The 23,945-nt window shown below is 46.1% G+C and overlaps 1 protein-coding gene across 1 annotated transcript in view; it reads right to left on the bottom strand.

The window, feature by feature from the left end:
* Positions 1 to 23,945, bottom strand: part of TMEM42 (transmembrane protein 42) — a 98,463-nt gene that overhangs the window by 32,792 nt on the left and 41,726 nt on the right. The window contains exon 2 of the mRNA XM_086941752.1: positions 16,437 to 16,583. Coding sequence (XP_086797878.1) covers positions 16,437 to 16,583 — 147 coding nt within the window. The remainder of the gene's footprint in view (positions 1 to 16,436; positions 16,584 to 23,945) is intronic.

The following is a 23,945-nucleotide window of genomic DNA, read 5'->3' as shown; positions in this document are numbered from 1 at the left end:
TGTGCCCCCTCAAAAAGCTTCACTGGAGGAGTGTCGGGACCTGCCTGCAAAGAGGCGAGCTGCCGCCTAAGGGCTGCACTCACCTTCCGCCTGATCCTGTGGCCCGCTGCCAGGCACCTGGTGAACGATAGGGAAAACAGATGCAAGGCAGTCTAAAGCTCATCTTTGAAAACCACAGATAGGCATGCATTATGGACATTCCTCCTGATGACCACCAGAGTCAGGGAGATGGAGAGGGTATGACTATGGCAGAAGACATCCGTACCATGTTCCTAGACTTAAAGCAGAGTTTGACTGCTATCAATACAAAATAAATCTCCTGATGGACAGGTTTGACCACCTCAAAGATAAAGTGGATAAGCATGAAGAACGCTTAACTCAACTCGAGAGTTGCACGTCAGACGTGGAGGATGAACACTCTGCAGCAGGTGAGAAATTACTCCAGATAGAAAACGTACTGGAAGTGATCAAAAACTAAGATATGGAAGACGGATTGAGAAGGAACAACTTAAATATCTTAGGAGTGCCGGAACCGAAAGAGATGGGTCACATGGAGGACTATGTAGAGACGATATTCTGTGAACTGTAGGGCGGGGTACTCTCGAGCATGCTCACTGCTTAAAGGGCCCATATGTCACTAGGGCAGCGGCCTCCAAAGGGTTACCGGTCTACTCCATTATAGCCAGGCTGTTAAACTATCGGAATAGGAACACTGCTTTGCATCTGGTGAGAGAGAGGGGGCCACTTCAATACCAAGGAAACAAAAGTTATATTTTCCCTGGTTTTACCATTGCAGTGCATTACCTGGTAATGGCTTGCTCCAATGCACGGAGGCTGAATACTCCTTACTTTAACAAGCCAAGCTTTGAATACAACACTCTGGTAAGACCCTCTATTTCACAGACCGGAAGGCAGTCACCAAGTTTGTAAAGAACATCCCTGCACTTAAGGATAGATCGTCATCAACGGCATGAGATTTTGGGTCGGGACATCTGGGTGAAAATGAGACGCTTGGGGCCCCCAAGGGATCTGCCTATATCTGATGTGTCTGATAATGCTACGCAAAGCTGGTGCGTCGGTAGCACTATGCTGAACCCAACGACCTTGCTCTTATGGTGAGTGTAAAGTGCAGGCAACTCAGTTGGTATAATGCTTCCTTCATGGGGTGTTGGTGGGAGGCTGTCTCTCTGTGAATGTAACTATGATGTCCCAGGCTGTCGGGGAGCTCTAAGAACTGAAGCATAGTGGAGGCAGTGGATCTCAAGATGGTGATGTTTCAGTAACTGCCACTGATGGCCCTCTTGGGTATGCTCTGATTACTTTAACCCTATAACCCTCCGGCCACCCAGCTAGGCATTGGCTGTGGAGAGATGCGAGTTCCTATGTCACCCCACTCGGGATTATTCCAATAATGCCTTCATTGATGGTTTGCTTTGGCTTATATGATGGATGGGATGGTGATATTTGGCCTCATTGGGGAGCCAAGGTGGGTGGAATGTTATGAGGATGGTGATGATGATGTTGGGCTTAGAGCTGCCAAATGTTTCTCTGTTTCCCCCCCCCCTTGATTGCCACTCAGAGTGTTGCTGTGAGTTCCCATTCTTGGCAAATACAGCAGCACAATAGAGATCCTCACACCTAAAAGCTGACATAAATGCAGTCTATCATATGTATTACCTGGAGTGTACAAGGTCTTACTAATAAGCGAAATGCGCTGCATGTACTTGCATACTTACAGAGACATAAGATAAAGTATTTGTCTGCTTCAAAAGCTACATCTTACAGAGGACACAAAGGCACAGCTAAAATCAGAAAGGCTGGGCAAGACACGCAGCATATTATTTTAATTATGCATGAGAACTTCAATGTGGTGCTAGCCCCAGTGTCGGCTGGATCCAATGATATTAGACAGCCGCACCAGAGTGCGTGGGTGCAGTTGCACTTGTTAATCTAGGACAATGCTCTCATTGATCTCTGGCGCGCTTGACATATGCACACTAGTGAGGGTACATGCATAGTGGCTACACATGTTACATGGTCGAGAATTGATTTCTGGTTGGCCCACAATGTATTTAAGTATAGACCAAAAATGTTACACATCTGCAGAGGACACTATCAGACCATGGTCCTGTACTACTAGAGATGTTCTTTCCTGGTGTTGGTATGCATGCATTTACCTGGTGGCTGCTGGCTGAAGCACGTACACAATCAGGTTTTCAGGAAGGAGATTAGAGCAGCCATTCTGGAATACTTTGAACTTTGAGGGCTCAGTGACTTCACGATCATCCCTATGGGGCACCTTTAATGTTGTGTTTTGAAGAATATGCACGCCAAAAGAGGCGGGGGTGCTCCTTGCATTGCGTAGTGAGCTGGCGCAAATAGAGAGGGAGATACGAGAGCTGGAGCTTCAGTATTTTGAAACCTGTAGTACATCCACACTGTTGTTAATCGGAGGTAACCTTGCGGAATTGGAGGAAGCGGCACAAAGGGGGACACACTGTCTAGGGAGAGAGGCCAGAGCTAGGCGATATGGCGAGTGGGACAGAGCAGGCAAAATACTGGACAATATGTTACGCAAACCATGGACGAGTGATTATATCATCACATTACAGTACAAGCAATCTAACAAACAAGTGGGCACTGAGGCCAATATGAGATAAATGACAACCTTCTTCTCCTCCCTGTATGCGACCAGACAATCAGCACCACCACCAGATATTGACTCCAACTTTAACTCTCTGCAGCTGCTGTGGCTCGAGGAGGGCAATAGGTGCTTCTAAGTGGAACTTTCTCAGCGGAGGAGGTGGTCCAAGTCATCTCTCCATTACCTGGAGACAAGGCACCTGGCCTGGACAGACTCACCGCTATTTTCATAAAGCTAATGGTCATATCCTAGCTCCACACTTGCTTGCCATGTATGAGGAGTCTCTTATTAAAGATGTTCTCCCATCGCCCTACGGGAAGCTTTAATCACGACAAGCGGTATGAGTCGTACCGACCCTTATTAATGCTTAGTATTGACAATAAAAGCTTTTCTAAATTAATTGCATTGCAACTTCTCTCACTCCCGCCATCCATTGTTCGCCCGGACCAGTCAGGATCTGTTCCTAGTAGGTCCACTACCCACACCCTGCATACATTTTTCGCCCTAATCCACACCATTGACCCCAGCCTCATCCCTGCAACTGTGTTCTTAGACGCCATAAAAGCGTTTGATTCACTGAAATGGCCCTATATCTTTGCCCTTCTGTTGCGCATTGGAATGAGTCCCACGTTTCTGAGATTATTTGGCCTCCTGCACGCGTAGCCTGTAGCCCACTTGCGAGTCAATGTGACAGTGGCATCCCGATTCCTAGTATCAAGAGGTACCTGACAGGGATGCCCCCTGTCTCCTATTCTTTTCGCCATAGCCATGGAGACGCTTGCGGCTCAGGTGCGCATCGAGGCCTGCCGTTTACACCCTGTAAACGTATAGCCTCGATGTACGCAGGTTAAGGCACCCTGTATGTGAGAGAACCGTATGCCACTCCTGACCCCCTGATCCATGAGTTCACCAGGTTTGGAGGTCTCTCTGGGATCATGATCAACTGGGCCAAATCAGTCTTGTTCCCCCTGACAGACTCAACAGCAGAGTTCCCATTAGAGAGCCCAATGACGAGGGCTAGAGAGCCTGTAAGATACCTGGGGGTTTGCTTCAGCTGGGACCTCGATGAGTTGTGGAAAGACAATTATGGACCCCTAATGAACTGGCTGGATGAGTGGATGGAGAGTTGTCAAAACCTCCTGCTATCCTTGACTGGAAAGTTGGCAATCGCTGAGATGGTGATCCTCCTTAAGTTTCTCTATTAGTGTGAGAAGTTAGCCTGGCATATGATGTCCACTAGTTTTAGTGGGCACCTTGCACCTGTCTAATCGATCCTTATTGATGGTGGTTGTAAAGTCAACCTCATAGAAAGCTATCCTAGTGGTAACATGGACCAGCAGTCATCAGGCTAAGACTTCAGAGAGCATATTAAGCAAGTTGTTTTACCAATTATAATCCCTTGAGTACCAAATAAAAGGACACCACACAAGGTATATATCAAATATATATGTATTTATTCTAAAAACAACCCCTCTGCACTCTTTATGAAGTCAGAGGTAAAAATACAATACAAGTCACTGAGTTAAAATACGATAAGTTGCACAGTATACGTTATGCCCAAGGGGCCTCAAAAACCATATACTAAAATAGTGGTATAAGAATCACAAGAGAATTAAAAAGCAGGCCTGGGGCCTGTGGAATCGCTGGGGCTACTCTAAACAACTAAAGGTTAGGAAGTAGGAGGTCCACGGGAGACGCATGTAGTGTCTAAACACAGATGCGGGTTACCGTTGACTTTCTATGGGAAACGTAGATGTTACAAATATACAATTTAAGGACACTTCCGGATGGACTACAATGGAACCCTGTGAAACTAGAACACTTCGAGAGTCAAGACCTACAGGAGCACCGGAGTACTCGTGTTACCTCACCCAGGGAAGCCGGGTGCAAAGGTGGCTTTTCGTGTCGGGCTTCGTCGTCGTTTTCAATGGAGAGCTGCAAAGAAGTGCTGCAGGGGACCAGAGGAAAAGTGTCCGGGCGGATGCAAGGGTGGATCGAAGATCTGTAGAACCTGAAAGCAGAAGGGACAGAGTCTCGGGCATTTACCAGTGACCATGGCAGCGATAGGAAGATGCCACCAGATGTCGGGTGATTTCAGGTGAAGATGTGAAGTTTTGTCTCTTCAGCTACGAGGACCAGGAGGCGTCGACAGCGACCAGGAGCTGGATTCGAGCTGTCCCATAAAGGATCTAGTTGACTGCGGTGTCGGTATCCGGACTGGACCCAACAAGCCTTGGCAAACGCAACCCACGCAGGATGCCGAGAATGGCTTCGGTGCAGACCAGCAAGGTCTGGGGAACTTCTCCTTTGTAGGGAATTTGGAGCAACCAGGAAAGCAAGTTAGATGTAAAAGAAAGTCTTCAGGGGGCTCACTAGCCAACGGACTAGGAACCGGGAAGACGCGTTGTGCTGAAATGCAAGAGTGGGACCCATGGGACACTCGTGGAGTGTGGGGGCCTGAGCTTCGGTGCAAATGGTGCTCGGGTCTGGGGCTTCTCGTACCCCAATGCACAACTGCGAGATTCCTCGGGAGTCGATGCAGTTAGCAAAATGCAGGATGCCCAGGAGTTTCGGTCCCACGTCTCTCATGTCTGCCACAGGTCTCAGCTTTGCTGGGATCATCGAGCAGCATCAGAGATGTCTGGAAGTCTGTGTCCTGTGTCCCAGAGACCTCGCATTGCAGACCGGCAAAGTTGCTGTTGGTGCCTGTTTGAACAGGGTGGTCACTCCTTGACCACAAGGGAGATGTCTTACGTCTTCCAGTCAAAATGGAATGTCGAAGGTCCAGGATTTGTGTTTCAAAGTTTCGTCCAGGGTAATCTAAAGTCCTAGGGACACAGCTCCTATACTTATACTGAGTTAGGGGCTGGACTACCCTTAAGGTCCCTCCTATTGGTGGACCTGGGAAGGGGGTGGTTGCACCCCTTTCCCTTTGTCCAGTTTCGCGCCAGAGCTGGGGCACAGTGCCCCAGCAACTGGTTTGAACTGGGAAATGCATGGAGTACCTTGTGTGCCCCAAGCAGTGTCTGGAAAGCATTCACTGAATACAGCCCTCCCTGCCCCAATACACAAAAGCCTGTCTGGGGAGGTGCTGGCACCTCCCAGGACAGGAAACCTATTGTCCAGGCCTCTGCTGCCTGAGTTTCGTCCAAGAACAGGAGGTCAGACTCGTGTCTGTGGCAGCAGGTGGCAGCAGCATCCATTTTGTGATGCTGAGGCTCTGTTTAACTTATTTATTTTATTTTATTTATTTACGAGTTTATATAGCGCGGGAATCGACTCCAACTGGAGTATCTCTGCGCTTTTGGGCCAGTTTACATACACAGGGGAGTGAATAATGCTGGAGTTAGATCTCGTTTTTAAACAACAGGGTTTTAAAGTGTTTTCTGAATTTAAGATGTTCAGTGCATAGTCTGAGAGTCAGAGGGAGCCTGTTCCACAGTGTGGGTCCTACTACAGACAATGCTTTGCCTCCGTGCCTGGCTTTTTTGGCATGAGGTACTACCAGTAGGTGGCTTTTACTGGATCTGGAGGGGATGTAGGGGGTGAATTTCTGTTCTAGGTAGGTAGGGCCTTGTCCGTTTACGCTCTTGTGAATAATACAACATATTTTGAATTTTGCCCTTTGTCGTATGGAAAGCCAATGTAGTTTGGTTAAGAGTGGTTTAGATGCTGTTCTTGGAGGGGCATTAAGGACTAGGCGGGCCGCCGTGTTTTGGACTACCTGGAGTCTAGCCAATACTCCCTCGTTAGCGGAGAGAAGCAAGCCGTTACAGTAGTCGATTCGAATCAAAATAAGGGCCTGCAGTAGAGTTTTCCTGAAGGAGTCGGGCAGCAAGGGAAACATTTTGCATAGCATGCTAATGATGTGAAAACATGAGCCTGCAACAAAGATACTATGTTGTTTGAGTGACAATTCCTGATCGAGGCGGATCCCTAGGTTTTTTACGACCTGTTTGGGTTCTGGGACCGTACCAAGATCAGATGGCCACCAATCAGGGGTCCATAGTAGTTTGGCCTCTCCGAATAGCATAATTTCAGTCTTGCTGACGTTGCACTGTAGATAGTTGGTAGACATCCACTGTGCAACGGCCTTCATGCCTGCAGAGAAGGAGCTCTTTAGTTCAGCAGTGAGAGTTTTAAAAGGGAAGAGGAGCTGTGTGTCATCCGCATATGACACGGGGATGAAACCAAATTTGCGCATCACTCTTGCCAGGGGTGCCACATAGATGTTAAAGAGTGTTGGGCTCAGACAGGAGCCCTGTAGCACCCCTTTCGAAATCTCTACCTCCGCTGATCGATATGCACCCATGGTGACAGTCTGGGTGCGATCGGATAGGAAACTCCTTAGCCAGGCAAGGGCTTTGTTCTTAACTCCTACGTTCGACAACCGGTCAATAAGGATGTTATGTGACACGGTGTCGAACGCTGCCGACAGATCAAGTAACACTAGGATCACAGAATAGCCTTTGTCCTGGAACATGTGCAGGTCATCAGTAACAGACAGGAGGGTGGACTCTGTGCTGTGTTTCGGCCTAAAACCAGATTGGGAATAGTCTAGGCCGCCAGCTATTTCAATGTAGCTGGATAAGTGCCGATTTACGTACTTCTCTGTGAGTTTCCCCAAAAACGGTAGCAGGGAGATGGGCCTCAGGTTTGCTAGTTCGGTCCATGGTATAGCAGTATTTTTCCTAATGGGCCTAACTAGTGCCTGCTTCCATTGTCTGGGGACAGAGCCTGTACTGAGTGACAGATTGACAAGTTTTTCAAACGTAGGACATAAGGCTACCAGTAAAGTGGGCATAAGTCTGGCTGGAATGATATCGTCAGGGCTGCCACTTTTGATCTGTATGGTGAGTGCTGACAACTCCTTTGGGATGATAGGGGGAAAGATATCTAGAGTGTGAGAATTTTGTTTGTATTCTGTTTCATGAAAGGCCAGACCCGCGTCACTGGTCATGGTATTATTAGAGTTGACTATTTTCTCGTAGATGGTATCTATTTTGTTTGAGAAAAATTGGGATATTTCTTCGCAGAGCTTTTGTGATGAGATGTCGGTGTTTTCACATGCTGTCGGTTTGACAAAAGATTGTAGTACTTGGTATAGGACCCTGGGAGAGTTGTCTGCGGCCGTGATAAGGGATGCTATGTGGGTTTTCAGTACGGATAGCTTTATGATAGATGGTTAATGAGTCCCAGTAGAGGCTCCTGTCGGTAGTTAGGTGGGAGATTCTCCATTTTTTCTCGAGCTTCCTAGCTGTTTGTTTTAGTGTCCTAAGGTCGTCAGAAAACCATATTTCTTGTTTGTTAGCTGGCCGGGGGTCTAAATTGTTTAAGGGGGGCTATATTGTCTATGGCAGTCTTAGATGCTCTTTCGAATTTCTCGAGGGCATTTTCGATGTTTTCCGAAGTGGTAATGAAGGGTTCAGTGAATTTATCTGAAAATGTAGTTTCGTTGACTTTATGCCACTGACGTCGTTCGCTGGGCAGGGAAATTGGCCCATGAGGGGTAGGTTTGGGGTGAGGGGTATAGAACTCAATGATAAAATGGTCAGTCCAGCTGACTTGGGTGGGAGGTAGACAAGTGACTGTGGGGAAATTAGCTAGTATTAGACCTAGGGTATGCCCAGCCTGGTGTGTTGGGCTCACGTTACGTTGTGTTAGCCCCAGTAGGGCCACTTCAACCGGGTAAACCAGTAACTACAGGTCTTCTCCCTCTAGAAGGGTGGAATGCTACCCCCGCCGCCAGGACTGACGGGGGGGGGGGGTGGTAGTATTGAAAAGTGTTTGACACCTTACACAACATGTTTTGATAAAGCCTAACCAAAGTTAGCATTAACCGCGAGGATTATAATGCACTTAAGAGTATGTGGTATGGCTATATCAAAGAACAGTAGTTATGATGGGTTTTAGGACCCACCTAATCGTGCACTGTTCACCTTAATTATTCATCACACACTTTCTCATTTGCTGTTATTGATACTTTTATTCTTATTTTAAGGTTTTTGTACCTTTTTTATCTATTTGTATGTTATTTTCATTATTCATAACACAAGAATCTGATTCATTTTCTCAATTTTACAGACATTGATACATATTTACATATTCATATACATATATATACATATATATATACATATCTGTATTACTGTAGAGTCCAGCACAGTTTTACACTAAAGGTTTTACCCCACGTAGTTCATGGCACACATCACCCCAGAACATGACCACATGGTGGCCAGCATCCATGTGGATGGCGCTGTACCTGACCCCCAGACTTCCGCGGACCCAGATTGGCACAATCCCCATCTCAAAGTATGGGCATGAAATAGGCTCTAACCGCGAGTTATATTAGATCGCTTATTTGCTCCTTCAATGCCAAGCACTAGGCACCACTCTCTTCTGATCACCAGCGATGCAGTTACTCGCAGTAGGCTGCACCAACTGTGGCTGACTTCCATGTGTTCTTTGTATCGGAATGGTACTTTCATTGGACCAGGCCCTGCAAGGCCCTACAATGACTGTGTGCTCCGAGCCATGCTTGTGCTGATTTGTTTACGCATGGGATTGTCTGGAGTACAGTTTTTGATGCACTAGATGCACTAGTGGACAATATTGGGCTCTCTCTGGAGCGCTCATAACGAATCGCCCTACTGAAAGATGCCCTGCCTGATGTGCGTAATTTAATAGCTCTTCTCCTTCTGGCTAAGCCCCACATGGCAATTCATTGGGGTAGGGGCCCAATGCCACAAAGTGCCGGATGACTCAAGGATGCAGATTATTGTCAGGATCACTGGACTGCTTATTGGGAGCTGATGCTGATGAAATTCTCCCCCAAGGATATAGGGACTCTGCTTGGGTTATATTTTGGCACCCAGGTGGATGCGGAGAAAACTGCAGATGCCTTTAGTGAGGCAGGCCCGTTTGACCCTCCCGTTGATTTCCCATGGGCTTATGCATGGCTTGCTTGATGGTGGGGTGTTGGTTGCCTGTAGACATCTGTGAGTGTGACTAGTAAATCCAGCTATAGGGTTACAAATGTATATACTTTCGATGAGTGACTTACCCTTTTTTCTGACTTTGGTACCCACTCCCTTCCCCACTTAATTGTGTTTATTTCTATTTTTATACTGTCACACCAACACAGTAAATGCTGTATATGCTCAATTGTAATGGTTGGTGCTTCAACAAGACTGTATACTGTTCGTACTTGAATTGCCTGAAAGTTCAATAAAAAGAATTAAAAAAAAGAATAAAAAAAAAAAAAAGAATATCCGCAACTCATTGCAAAGCAAAAGGTCTAATCAAATTTCGAACTACAGCCTGTCTCTACTCCCGTCAGTGTCTTGTTCTCCTCCCTCTAGATTCGGGAATACCAGTAACACACTTCAGGTCTGAGAAAACAACCTCACCTCCATCATGAGTAAAGGCGAGGCCTGAAGTATCTAAAATGGATCACAAAGGTCTCCATTACTCTGGCTAACTAACACACACCATGCATCTACACACAAAGATGCATTTGAGCAAGTTGTTGGGTAAGGACATAAATGCAAACTTTACAGCAGTGGGCCAGAAGGCCTCCACTCCAGTGACAAATATAAAGGTCTGTCCAGAACCATGAACTCAAACAACACGGTATGCTGCCACCACCACTTTATGTACTAAAGCCATGACAGGAACAGTAGTCCTCTGTCAGTCAATGAGGGCTCGGTGCACCCCTCCAGGTCATAGCAAAAGTCCAGTACCTTGTTCATGTCAAGCAGCAGGTCCAGGCATCTGCGTGCAGGCGACATTAGCAGGATGCTAGAGTCAAAATTAAAGAGCAGTATAGAAGAGACACACAGTGTGGAATGGAAAGGGGAAGTCAACCGTACACCATGGAGGGGACATTCCCATACCAACTAACGGGAAAGGTATGGGTACATTACCAGCCACCATGCCTTGTTAAAAGTTACACTGGCTTATTCGTACAGCATGAATCAAGTTCAAATCTTCATTTAACAAGCATTTACAATGCAATGGTCTCGTCCTTGTTAAAGTTAGAGCTATTTGCATTGCTCATGACATTATTTTTGTTTTTAAAACATATAAATAAATGGCATTGTCATTTACAATGCCAATAGCTTAATCTCTCGCAAATGCGAGACCTATTGCATTTGCACCCACACACACACAGGGCCACATGCACACACACACACAGAGACACACACACACACACTGAAAACTATTACAAGCAGACCTATTGCATTTGCACCCACACAAAGAGCCACACGCACCCACACACCGAGCCACACGCACACACACACAGAGCCACACACACACAAACACAGAGAGCCACACACACATGCAGAGAGCCACACACACATGCACAGAGAGCCACACACACACACACACACACACACACACACCCACACCCACACACACACACACACAGAGAGCCACACACACACACACGCAGGGAGCCACACACACACACAGGGAGCCACACACACACAGGGAGCCACACAAACACACACAGGGAGTCACACACACACACACACAGGGAGCCACACACACACACCCACTCACACACACACACACAGAGCCCCACACACACACATAGAGCCCCGCACAGACACACAGAGCCCCCCACACACACAGAGCCTCACACACACACACAGAGCCCCACACACACACACACAGCCCCTCACACACACAGAGCCCCACACACACACACAGAGCCCCACACACACACACAGAGAGCCCCACACACACACAGAGAGCCCCACACACACACAGAGCCCCACACACACACACAGAGCCCCCACACACACAGAGCCCCCCCACACACAGAGCCCCACACACACACAGAGCCCCACACACACAGAGCCTCACACATTGCTATTTACGTGGTGCTTATTTGTGCAAATCACCTTTTTTTAAGCGGAAAGTAGCCGATGTAAGCACCCCAACTCAACAGTGCTCATTGTATCGACTTCAGAAGGATGAAGGGAGAATTCTGCCGTGTCGGGGTTGCTACTGTGGCCTGTAGGATACCTCCAGAACCCGCTGGGGACCGTTTAAGAGCTTTCTTGCTTGTGTAGCAGTTTGCATATCTATCAGTAGCAATTCTAATCCCTTCAAATGTTAGTTACATTCTGCCCAAAGCAAGGCACTCCCTCGAAATATAAAGGGAATTCGGCGAACGCAGCATGTCACCTCATATACGCCAATTGAAACATATACTCGTTGCAGAGCAGGCTCATTGTTAGGTATGCGCACAGCAGCCGGGATCCTGGAAGAAGTGCTGACCTACTTCCGGCTGCAGATGAAATGGTCATGTCGACAGATGTTAATCTTCTAATCACTTTTCATGTAAAGTGCTTCAAATCGCCATTGTCTACAAATAACGAAGGACCTAAAAGAAGTATGCCTGCGTCAGGAGCCCTGTGCCACCCCTCGACTCGAACCAACCCAAAAAGGGGCAGGCAGCGAGTGGGCGCAGGCATTACTGCCCCTCGATAAAAGGCCGATTTGTTCTGCCCCAGCGCCCATGGGCTGCTATTTACATTTCAAATTCCTCAGGTTACACCGGGCCTTTTACTCCGGCGCACGAGCGCAGGACACAATACGGAGCCCATGGGGCGTGAGCATATGGATCAAATAAAAGGCGGGCGAATATATTTAGCAAAGGAGGGGGAGGAGTGCAGCAAGTGGCTCTTTCCACTAAAAGAGGGGAAGTTTCTATAAACGGGGACAAGAGCGTGCAGTAGCCGTTCTGCACTTCGGTGTGCCCACGAACACAACGTGCAATCCACAACACTGGCAGCTTTTTCGGTTACAATTATGGGCTGTCTGATTTGCATCAGCAAACAATGTCTGGTTGCCATTCTACACCATCCAGCCCCCTTCTTCTCTCTCACACACACTCCCCAATTCCAACACCCCACCCCTTTTGCTGCTGAAGACAAAGTTCCGTGCCTTGGAAGGAAGTTTCCCCAAACTTTCCAAAAAACACTGGCAATGAAGTCACTTGCCCACACTCCGCCAAAATACCGACTTCCAGGGAGGGAAAGCGGGCATTCGGCACAAGCGGGGTCCGCTTTCATGTCCACATACATAGAAGACCACACTGAGATCAAACAGGTTTCAGTGTGTCCTCGGGAGTAGTGGCAGCGCGAGAGCCTCCATTCTTCCGCCCCGGCGCGTCAAGACTGCTTCAAGCACTACTGCCCTTCCCCTTCCCCTGCATAACATGCAGCCGGAGACACACTGGTCATGTAACATACAAATCTGAGACACCCCGCCCCATTAGCCAAATACTAGAGGAGTAAAGCTACATTAATTGTATATACGGTGTACCTTTTCCTTATAAAATAGGTATGCGATTAATTCGGGTGATTTATAAAGTGGGGGTACACAGCAGACAACCCACCCACCACCCCCGCTGTATGCAGTAACATGATCCCTTGTGCAAATAGGGTGGGGGGAAAAACAGCGTAAACTTCCATTTGCAAAGTCGTCAAATGGCTCAGTTGTTTAGATGTTAATTGGGGACATCGGGTCTCCCGTGCCCCATCGGAGGTATAGAAATGGCGAAATCGCACACTCACGACATGGAAGGACACCCACACTAGCTCTTACCTCGACTTTAGGGAACGGTGTGTTTTTAATAGCGAGGACGCAAATGGGAGATTCTGAAGGTGAACCCAGGAGCAGAATGTAATAAGGGAAGGACTGCACATGACTGACTGGGCGCCGGCTCCATTTTGGCACAGGGGACACGTTGCCAAACCCCTTCAATTGTGCCCGGCTCCACGCGCTCCTTTGATGCGGATTGGGGTAACAGGCTTGCGGCTGGGGTGTTTTATATGTGACCTGGCACTTTTCAAGTATGGTTTGAAAAAAAAACCCTAGCATTTACTTGGTTGTAACATGTACAAGTTAGCGTATCCCCCCGGACTGCAAAATGGTTTGCCCTCTAATAAATGCCACAGTGTCTACTATTGTCTCATCAGCACAAAGTTCTGGTACAATGCGGGAAAGTGTAGAGTTTTCACAACGAGCTCTGTTTGCCTGAGCGCGCAAAGTCTAAATTGTGACTCTTGGCTTAACTCAATATATTCTGCTTTTCAGAGGATATTCGACAGGACAAAGAGCAGAAGTTACCTGCTGATCGTTACATGCAGCACAGGATCACACCAACACCACCATCTTTCTCCGAGGCGAGGCAGAAATGCCTCGGAGAAACGCACGGTCATTTTGCTATTCGGGCGTGGTTTTCTTTCTCTCCTCTTCCCATTGGCTGGAAGGTAAAATTCCAGCCAATGGGAATAGGAGAGAAAGAACCTAAAAAACACCACCGAATCCGGGCTTGAACAGAGTGACGCCTCTCTCCTCCAATGGCTGGTCTCCGTTTAGGAAGCCAGTCAATGGAGAAGAGGGGCGGGTTCAAACCTCCAAACTGAAAAACAAAATTTCTCGCCAGCGAGACTGCGCAAGCGCAGCCTACGCAGGCCGAGACCTAAAAAGGTGTGCACACCAGTAAACCAGACAACTTGGCAAAAAATCGATCCTGCTCTGTCATGTTCTGTGCAATCTCCTGTACAAATCTGAGGATACTGGAAGTTCTAAAGAATCTGAGAAAATACTGCTGTGGTTTATTCTTTTTGGGAAACCCATAGTTTGATTGATGCAGTGACTGAAGTACTGAAATTTGTTTTTTGATTGAACTTTGTTAAACTATAAAGATTGTGATACAACCTTTGCCATTATTAGCTAATTATTGTTGGTTCCATTAGCCCTGTTATCCACCTTTCCCTTACCTCTATCCCAAACTTGGTAAACCACTCTATTTTTATTGGTCAGTTACAAGCTGCTAGGGCTATTAGGGCATGGTAAAACCACACACAGTATTACTGATGCAAGGAGGCACAATCATGACTTTACTAGGCATTTATGAGTCCTAACATATGGAATGAGGGCTAACCATGCAACAAGGTATTACTGCCCAGTTTTCCACGTTTTCCCAAATGTTGATCCATTTCCCATGCACGTCTCCACATGCCTGTATCAAATAAATATGTTTCCAGTAAAGTATCAGGCCACTTGTAACCTAATTTCAATCGAAAGCTGGATTAACAAAAGCAATTGCTTTGGCAGATGTTAGAAAGTCGCAGAGTGTTGGCCATGGCCTGAAGTTTAACCCTGTCTTTTCCTTTTTTCAGATTTCCTTCTATAGTTGATCATGTTTGACCACCCATAACTGAGTGTGACAAACAGGCAGTGGCTACTGAAAGCTGGGCTTCTGGGTATGCGCTGCTCCAGAAGCCATTTTGGGCTAGTCAGATCATGAGAGACAGTCCATAATATGTATAACTAGCAGCCCGCCCCAGCGTTGCCTGGGGCAGAAGGGGGCTGGGGGCAGCATTTCAGGCTTGCGTGCACCTTACCTCAGCGCTTGCTCCCAGTCACACAAACTCAGACCCCGTTCCAGTCCGCCTCACTTCACCGCCCCCCACTACTCTCACTTAAATGTCTGCACCAAATGTGAAAGCCGTTTTAAAACCTATCATTTATTTTGCTATCCCGCTCCAGTCAGCCTCACTGCACCACCCCCCACTACACCAAGCCAGTCTACACGCCCCGCTGCAGTCCACTATCCCGCTCCATTCTGCCTCACTTACCGCTCCTCCCTGCGTACTTCACCGCTCCTCCCCGCGTTTCACATACCTCATGGCGCTGCAGTCTTGCTACGTTCTCCGCTCCTCCATGCACGGTTTTCCTCCATTCCGCTCCAGTCCGCCTTACTTCACCACTCTTCCCCGCGGTTCACGTACCTCATTCCCTCCAGTCTGGCTAAGTTTTCCGCTCCTCCCCGCGCTGTTGTCCACTCCTCCTCGCGTTCCTGTCCTCCGATGATGTCAGCACGCACGTTGTTAGCACACACGGCCGGCGCTACTTCTTAGGGACTACTTTTTTTATTGTTTATTTTTTAAATAGCATTTATTTTTATTTTTTTTATAGCCTATGTCCATCTACTGGACCCCCCTTTCCAACACTGTATTGGGTGTTGCGATTGGTGGTGTACTTTTCGAGTTTACCTGGCTCAAAGGACACAGTTCTCTCTTTATAATAGTAGTATAGATTCTCTCCTTACAAGGATAAAGGTGGACCAGAACCAGTTCTCCTAGACGAAAGCAATGGTCACCCCTAGTAAGCAATCATGCACGAGTGCCAACGATGTTAATTGTAGGAACCAATACTTCCACAAATTTGCATGGGTCTGAGCTGGGTTACTTACACAAATCTCACAACAGGGTCTCGAACTATGAAAGTTACTGACAGTCCAGCTATATTTTCAAAACATTTTGTACAGCAAAATGCTGGGATGGAAACCTGAGAAGGCATCGCTTTCACGGAGTGTAAGGTAGGCGTAATAATTGCATGTTGTCTTGATTTATTGGCTTGTTCACTCACGTGCTTTCATCAATAGTGTGATAACTAAAAAACACCCACTCATTATTCCTAACTGGAAGAAAGCTGTAAAGCTGGCAGGATGAATATAGCAAACTATTCGTTTTCAATTTAAAGAGAAAATATCTGTTGCTTCCAATAGCCTGATTTATGTTACCACTGGAAGATTACATATCAGGATCCCCATCAAAAAATAATTTAATAGAATGACTAAGGCAATGAAAAAAGCATTCAGTATTTCAAAATATTCTCCTTCATTAGATGTATCGCTCTCATTTCTGCCTTAATGATAATAGAGAATTTGATGAGTAACTAGCTTGGAATAACTGAGTCAACTTACAGAAAAAACGAAATTTGAGGCAGTTGATGTCACTGTTGCTGCTGCTGAAGAGGAGGAAAACCTAAGAGCTTTTACGAAGAAAGTCCACATGACTGCATTACAGGCAAACACGAGGCCAATGCATCCCAGAAGAAGCACTTTATGCAGCTAGAAAGGGAAAACATAAATTGTTAAAATCAAATACGTTTCTTGCTTCAAATCATTTACATAACATATGAATACTCCAGAATGCATTTAGGGAATTTCACTTTTTGAGAAAAAAAATACTTTGCCCTATGTGGCTTCCATTTCGTCACCCTCTCCTTAATTTGAATAGCCTAGTATATTATAAGACTGTCACTGCAGAACCTACACCTTGATAATTCAGCTGTAATTTATATATGCATGAAAGTGGAGAAAATACATTTACAAGTAAAGACGGGATATGTGTTCAGCATTACATAACATAATATTTTTCTGTTTATCGTGCATACATAAACACGTCAAAAGGTGATACTCTTCATTTCCAACAGTTTTCTCATCCGATTTGGTATCTTTCTGTATTGTTGTGTCCAATTTAGGGTATGTACTACTATCTGCCGCCTTACTCGTCAACAGAGAACGCAAGACAAGATACAATATTTACATAAACATATTAACAATACAATCAGCTACTTCACGCTCCTGGGACAGGATATTGATTATAGGTATCATAGGTTTAGGTGCTATTAGCATTAAGGTGACACAATAAATCCTCCACTATTACCCATTCAGATCCCGAGTTGTATCTCGGTCTCATGTGATATCCCCCTCACCTGTGGGAAACTGTCTGTCAGGCAGACACCAGCTCTTTCTGCACAGCAGTACTCTGCGGACAACTCCCTTTCTTGGCCACATAAGTCTTGGAACTGGAACGCATGAGGTAATGGGGTCCAACGTTAATACACCAAAATCAGTTAGGAGATGTGTATTGTTAGACCGGTCAGCCTCAGGGTGGTCTTCTACCATTGGCGGCTCTCCAGCAATGGCGGAGGAGCGTCGCCTCACTGGCTCAGAGCCAGCAAGTGAAAAATCAAACAATATTTTAGTATCGTTTTATTTTTCATTTGGCTGCTCTGAACCAGCTTATGCACGGAGGGGTGGTCTGGGGCATGGGAAGGAGGGGGGACTTTTACGTGCTCATGTGTGCTTGGCCGGCCGTCTCAGGCCAGCCAAACACACATGCCCACCTAGGTTTCTCCAGCCCGACTGCATCAAGCAGCCAGACTGGAGAAACCCCACAGATTCCCTGACCTGAGCAAAGCGTCTTCTCAACCCCTTCAGGCCAATCCCCACACTGTTCGCAGCTCGGGGATTGGATGGTAGTCTGATGGTTTCATAGGGACTCCAGGAACTGCAGCAGAGGAGCGCACGCTGGACGGCAGTACCAAGTAAGTGTTTGATTTATTCACGAAACCTGTCTCCTTCCGCTGCATACTCTCCCCGTGATTCGCGCAGGCCCCATTTCCTCTGTGTGCTTCCCGCTGGCCCCTTCTGCCTCTCCCTCACACTCTCCCTTTAGTATTTTAACATGTTAGCCGCCACTGTCTTCACCCAAACATTTTGCCTTGCTCCTTCTTTTTTGCAGACCATGTTTTTGCTGGCCTTAGGACTCTGCACACATTACCACTGCTAACCAGTGTGAACGTGCATGTGATCCTTCCTTAAAACATGGTAACATTGCTTTATCTCCAAATGACATATTTAATTTACTTATAAGTCCCTAGTTAAGTGGTACTACATATCAGAATATCATATACGTTACCATATGATAAATACAGAACAAAGTCCATAACATCATGAGACTTGAACCCGGGGGTTTAGGAGAACGCACAGTCGCAGTGCATAGGTGAATTTTTACCTCCCTGGAGGGATGAGCGGCACCCAGGTAAAGGAAAGATTTGTACCTTATCTCCAGTGTCTCTCAGCGTGCATTCCTTCTGCGGGATCGTGGGTGGGACACCGACTGAACAGCAGAAATCCACAAACTATAAACCAGGATTTTGTTACTGATACAGGGAGCGTCCCCTTGGGCAAAGGTCACTCAACAAAATTTGGCAAATATTGTGGCCGTTTTCTGTGCCCCGAGACAGGCAGCCTCCCAGCTCACCATTACAATTCTTTCCCTGGGAGGAGAAGATCTTGGCCATCCTGCATTCTGAGGGCTTAGGAGGAATAGCTGGGGAAGTGGACTCTGGTAAGTTACACTTCAATAACTGTCACAATATCAAAATGTCCTGTTTGCTCTCAACTCTGCTATTGTGTTTTCTATCTACTTTCCTAACATCCAATACTCAAACTAACTGAGATGTTGAATGCAATTGGGAAAGAGGGTAGAGGCCATAAGAGACCGCGCCTGACAGTAAAAAGTGTCTTAATATATTGTGTAGTGCAAGGAACCAAGGAGCACTCCCCTTTATGCTCCTTAACTATGAACAAGATACTATGACAACATTACACACAAAAGGGTTCAGCACCATTCAACAATTTAAAGCAACCAATATCAGTATTCAAGAGGCAGTGATAACACAAGAAGATGTCCAAATCCCAGATGTGTATTTCTTTAAAGGATTTCTCTTTATTGTAAATTTTCCTAAAAGCAAGAGATCACAGCCAACACGTTTCGTCTCACAAGCAGACTTCTTCAGGGCTTCATAGAGCGAAAAAAGTGTATTCACAAGGACGTTGTAGATTTCAACCAGATAACATGGAATACAAGTTTCCGAAGACTTTTATATAATAAGCATCATCAGCAATGGCTGGTGGCCCGCAGCGCATGTGCTTGTCAGTTTCAAGTTAGAAAGAAGTCTTCTTGTGAGACGAAACGCATCAGATATGATCTCCTGTTTTTAGGAAAAATACAACAAAGAGAAATCCTTTAAAGAAATCCACTTCTGGGATTTGGACATCTTCTTGTGAGTTCACTGCCTCTTGAATACTGACATTGGTTGCTTTAAATTGTTGAAAGGTGCTGAACCCTTTTGTGTATAATATCCGAGATGTTGGTTTGTCTATGTCAATGTGTACTGTCACTTATAAGAGTACATGAGTCCAACTCCATGACATGCCACATGTTGCTGTGTTGTCTGTAAGTGGATTACCATAAAATATCAATGCAGGACCCATGATATGTGTGAATACTTAAAAGTATGGCCCAGGGGTGATATGTCATAGTTTTAGGTCGACCTGTCCCTAAAGAGGAAAAAACCCATTAGACACCAGGGATTCATTTAGTTACATCGGTCAGGGGCCCCTTGGGCAAGGGCCACTCCCAATTATTTGATCAAATTTGGGGGCTTTCTGACTCCAAGCATGGCAGAAAGGCACTATACACCAGGGATTAATTTAGCAACATCACAGGGAGCACCCCCTTGGGCAAGGTTCACCCCCCATTATTTGGTAAATGTTGTGGCTGTTTTCTGCCTCCCACCCCACGAGGAAGATTGACCATATTTTTATCCCGATCTGCCCCCTAATGGGGCAGAAAACTACTAGGCATCAGGGATTGATATAGATACGCAATTCCACGTTGCAAATTGAGACTGGATCTACCTTTGCTATTATTAACTGCAAGGTATTTTTCAGGAATGTTAAATTATCATTGTGACTGCACAATTGCAAATAAAGATTCATTGAGATCTCTGATTTACAAAGAGGTAACAAACCAGTGTGAACTGAAGTAGTTATGGAACATCATCAGATCTTATAGAATTACTGCGTCTGGAGTACAAGGCACAAATAAGACAACATTTGTGGAGGAATGCCAAGGCAGCTGACAGAAAGAAACTGGGTTACTGTTTGACTGGGGTGTGAGCTCTGGTCAAGCAGTAACCACAATCCTTCTCATGGTAAGGCCCAAGCAAACCCAAATTAACCAGTGCTCAATCCCCTGATAGCTTGGCTCAGAGCAGTCAGGCGTAACTTAGAGGCAATGTGCAAAGTGTTTGTGCAACATTTCAAAGAAATAAAACAATGAAAACACCACACAAAAATATCCTATACAAGGTTAGAAAAATGGAGCTTAATTTTATAAATAAAATAATACCAAAATGACAAAAACGCGATCAGTAGAACCGGAGTTATACATTTTTGAAGAATAAACTGCAATATGGTGCCTAAAAGCATAAAACAGCAATTGCAGCTATTTGGTTGTCCAAAGGTTAGGCCAATTACAATGGAGCACAGGCTAGAAACAGTCTCAGATTGGCCCTGCTGGAGGTTTACCTTCAGAAATTTTGTGCCAAGAGTCCCATTAGTGTTTGAGGGGGTTGAAGAGCAGGTCAGGCGTTGCAGATGGGCAGGCTGAAGCTTTGCTGTGGCAGTCGTCCGTGGGTGATCGATGCTTTTCCTGTGCGAACTGGCCCATTCACAGTCACAAAGAGACCAAAATCTTGATTTAGAAGCCTGCTGAGCGACATCAAGGGTCCAGAACCTGAGAAGGACCACTTGGGAGTCAGGAACTCGCTGCAGACAGGTGAAGGAGCTGTTGGGGAACCTTTTATGACCTTGCGGCTCAGATCAGGAGGCCAGCCGAATAGCCCTCAAAGTCACTCTGGGGTCCTGGGTTCAAGATGGGATGCAGGTCCAGATCTTCTTCCCGAGGAAAGAGGGCATCAGGCAGTAGGTTAGCAGTTCTTTTAGACCAGCAGTCCAACAGAGTGGCAATACTGGTAGCAGCACAGCAGTCCTCCTTCCTGGCACAGTATCCAAAGGTCTAGAAGTGTACTGAAGAGTTGGTGTCTAAGGTCCAGTATTTATACCCAGTTGTTCCTCTAAAGTAGGGGAGATGGGTGCTAGAGGTTGCCTTTTAAAGTCTCCAGTCATTCTGCCTTTCCTGTCCTTGCTCGAGACTAACTATAGAGTGTTATGCACCCCTTCGTGTGGAGGCATGACACAGTCTATTCAGGTGTAAGTGGGGCTGTGCCCAGCTTCTCTCTCCCATCCTGCCAGTGATGGCCCATCCAGGCAGACCTAAGTTTCCTATTGTGTTTGACTGTCTAGGAATACGCAAAGCTCAACTGTCAACTACTCTCAGTCATTTTCAAACCATTTTCAAAATTGTATTTTAAAGTCAGACTTCAGCATAAGTTAGGATTTTAAATTCAAATTACAGAGACACCAAATATGAACTGGTTATCTCTTCCCATTAGGAAATTACACTTATAAATTATTAAAATGTAATCCCAATATTATATTACGGGAGAGATAGGCCTTGCAGTAGCGAATATAAAAAAAATAGTTTTTCACTACCAGAACATGTAAAACTTAAAAGTACATGTCCTACTTTTTAAATACCCTGCAGCCTGCCCTCTAGGCTGTCCAGGGCCTATCCTGGGGGTAATTTATATGTATATGAATTGAAGGTTTGGGCCTAGAGAAAGGTTTATTTTGCCAGGTTGAAATTGTAGTTTTAACTGCATACACAGGTTCAGCAGTGGCAGCCCTAAGACATGCTTAAGGGCTACTTAAATGAGTGGAGCAATCAGTGCTCCAGGTGGTAGAAGCATTTAATTTTTAAGCCCTGTGTACACATAGTACCACTTTACTAGGTACTTATAAGTAAACTAAATATGCCAATTGGTTATAAGTCAATATTACCATGTTTAGAGGAGAGAGCACATGCACGTTAGTAGTGGTAAAGTGCTGGGAGTCCTAAAGCCAGCAAAAACGAGATCTTATAAAGGAGGCGGGGTAGGAAGACAACCATAAGGCTGATAGGTCTTACACGGACGTTCAACATTAGAGAAACATAAACATGTCCATTATATAACAGAGTTGTATTCTAGTGTAAAATAAGAAATCTTAGGCCTTGAGTTTGGTGGTCTGACCACCCGAACGCCTTGTCTTCTATGACACCGCTGCTATGGCGGTCTACAGTCCACTGTATTATGAGTTGTGTTATCTGAAACGCTGAGGTCGTGGCAGTTTACAATATTGGTGTTGCATCCACAAACGTCAGCAGGTCCACAGTCTACCCGCCAGGTGTATTACGACTACACAGTCGTATTGGTGGTCTCCCAGCGGTGGTTAACAAATGGCGGTTACCCAACGGCAGTAGACCGCTGCGCAAAAAAAACACTACAACAATGACCACTGGATGGATTGAAAAACTACACAGCTTAAGTGCTTTGGCCAAGTGGTAACACCTGCAAATCACACAATAAAAACACACCCCGTCCCGGACCAGCATCCTTTACTTCTCAACCAAAGCCCACTAGACAGGCAACTCTTTTAAGTCTTCATCTTCACATTTAGCACTCTCCACCACCTGTCATTTTTGTTTTGCACCTTTTTTCCTGTACCACTTGTTTGTTTTTTATTCCATATATAGTCACTTACGTTTGATAATGACTGGCAAAAACAAAGATTCTTCACTGAGCATGAGTTGACAGTCATAGATGGATGAAATCATTAGTGTAAAGCCACACATTTCAGGTTCTTAAGTCCAGCATACTCCGCTCAGTAGAATACTGAGATGTGGGACAGGATAGTCAACAGAGTGAATGCTGTTGGTACCACCCTGCAGACACAGGGCGACATTAGGAAGAGGTGAACAAGCTCAGGTTGAGGATGTATACCAGGTACAACAACCACCACTTAAAGGTTCAGCGGACTGGTGGTGGCACTCCCAGCCCACCATTACAATTCTTTTCCTGGGAGGAGAAGGTCTTGGTCATCCGGCATTGCGAGGGCTTGACAGGAATAGCTAGGGAAGTGGACTCTGGTAAGTTACACTTCAATAACTGTCACAATATCAAAATGTCCTGTTTGATCTCAACTCTGCTATTGTGTTCTCTATCTGCTTTCCTAACATGCAATACTCAAAGTATCTGAGATTTTGGTTTGTCTGTGTCAATGTGTATTGTCAAATATGAGAGCAAATGTATGCAACTCCATGCCATGCCACATGTTGCTATGCTGTTGTGCCTGTTAATTTCATTGTATCCTCTGTGCCGTGTCTAGTTTCCTTCCTGATTGACCGCCTACATCGCCGCCCTCCGCTCTCGCTTCCCGCCACCGCCATTGGCCCCGCCCCTTTTCTCTTCTGTTCCCTCCCCGCTCCCGCCTCCCAGCTGCTCCGCCCACCCGCGCACTTGGCCTTAAATGGCGACCGTGCGATGCAGGTGAGTGTGACCCACTTGTGGGACACCCCCGCGCCGCACGGCCACCAGCTGCTGCGTGTGTTTCCCTCTGCCTGCCTTCTGCCTCGCCGCCGGCCTCGCTGACGCCGTGGTCGCTCCCCTCTGGTTTTCCAGTTGTTTTGCCCTAAATTTGTGCTTGTTTGTTTCTGCCGTCTGTTCGTGTATTTAGCTGTTTTTCTTTGTTTTGCCCGTAATTTGTGCTTGTTTGTTTTTGCCGTCTGTTCGTGTATTTAGCTGTTTTTCTTTGTTTTGCCCGTAATTTGTGCTTGTTTGTTTTTGCCGTCTGTTCGTGTATTTAGCTGTTTTTCTTTGTTTTGCCCGTAATTTGTGCTTGTTTGTTTTTGCCGTC

Source organism: Lissotriton vulgaris, chromosome 10, assembly GCF_964263255.1.
Source record: "Lissotriton vulgaris chromosome 10, aLisVul1.2, whole genome shotgun sequence".
In the NCBI taxonomy this organism is placed as follows: domain Eukaryota; kingdom Metazoa; phylum Chordata; class Amphibia; order Caudata; family Salamandridae; genus Lissotriton; species Lissotriton vulgaris.
Note: the sequence above shows the minus strand (reverse complement) of the source record. Positions and strands in the feature narration are given on the sequence as shown.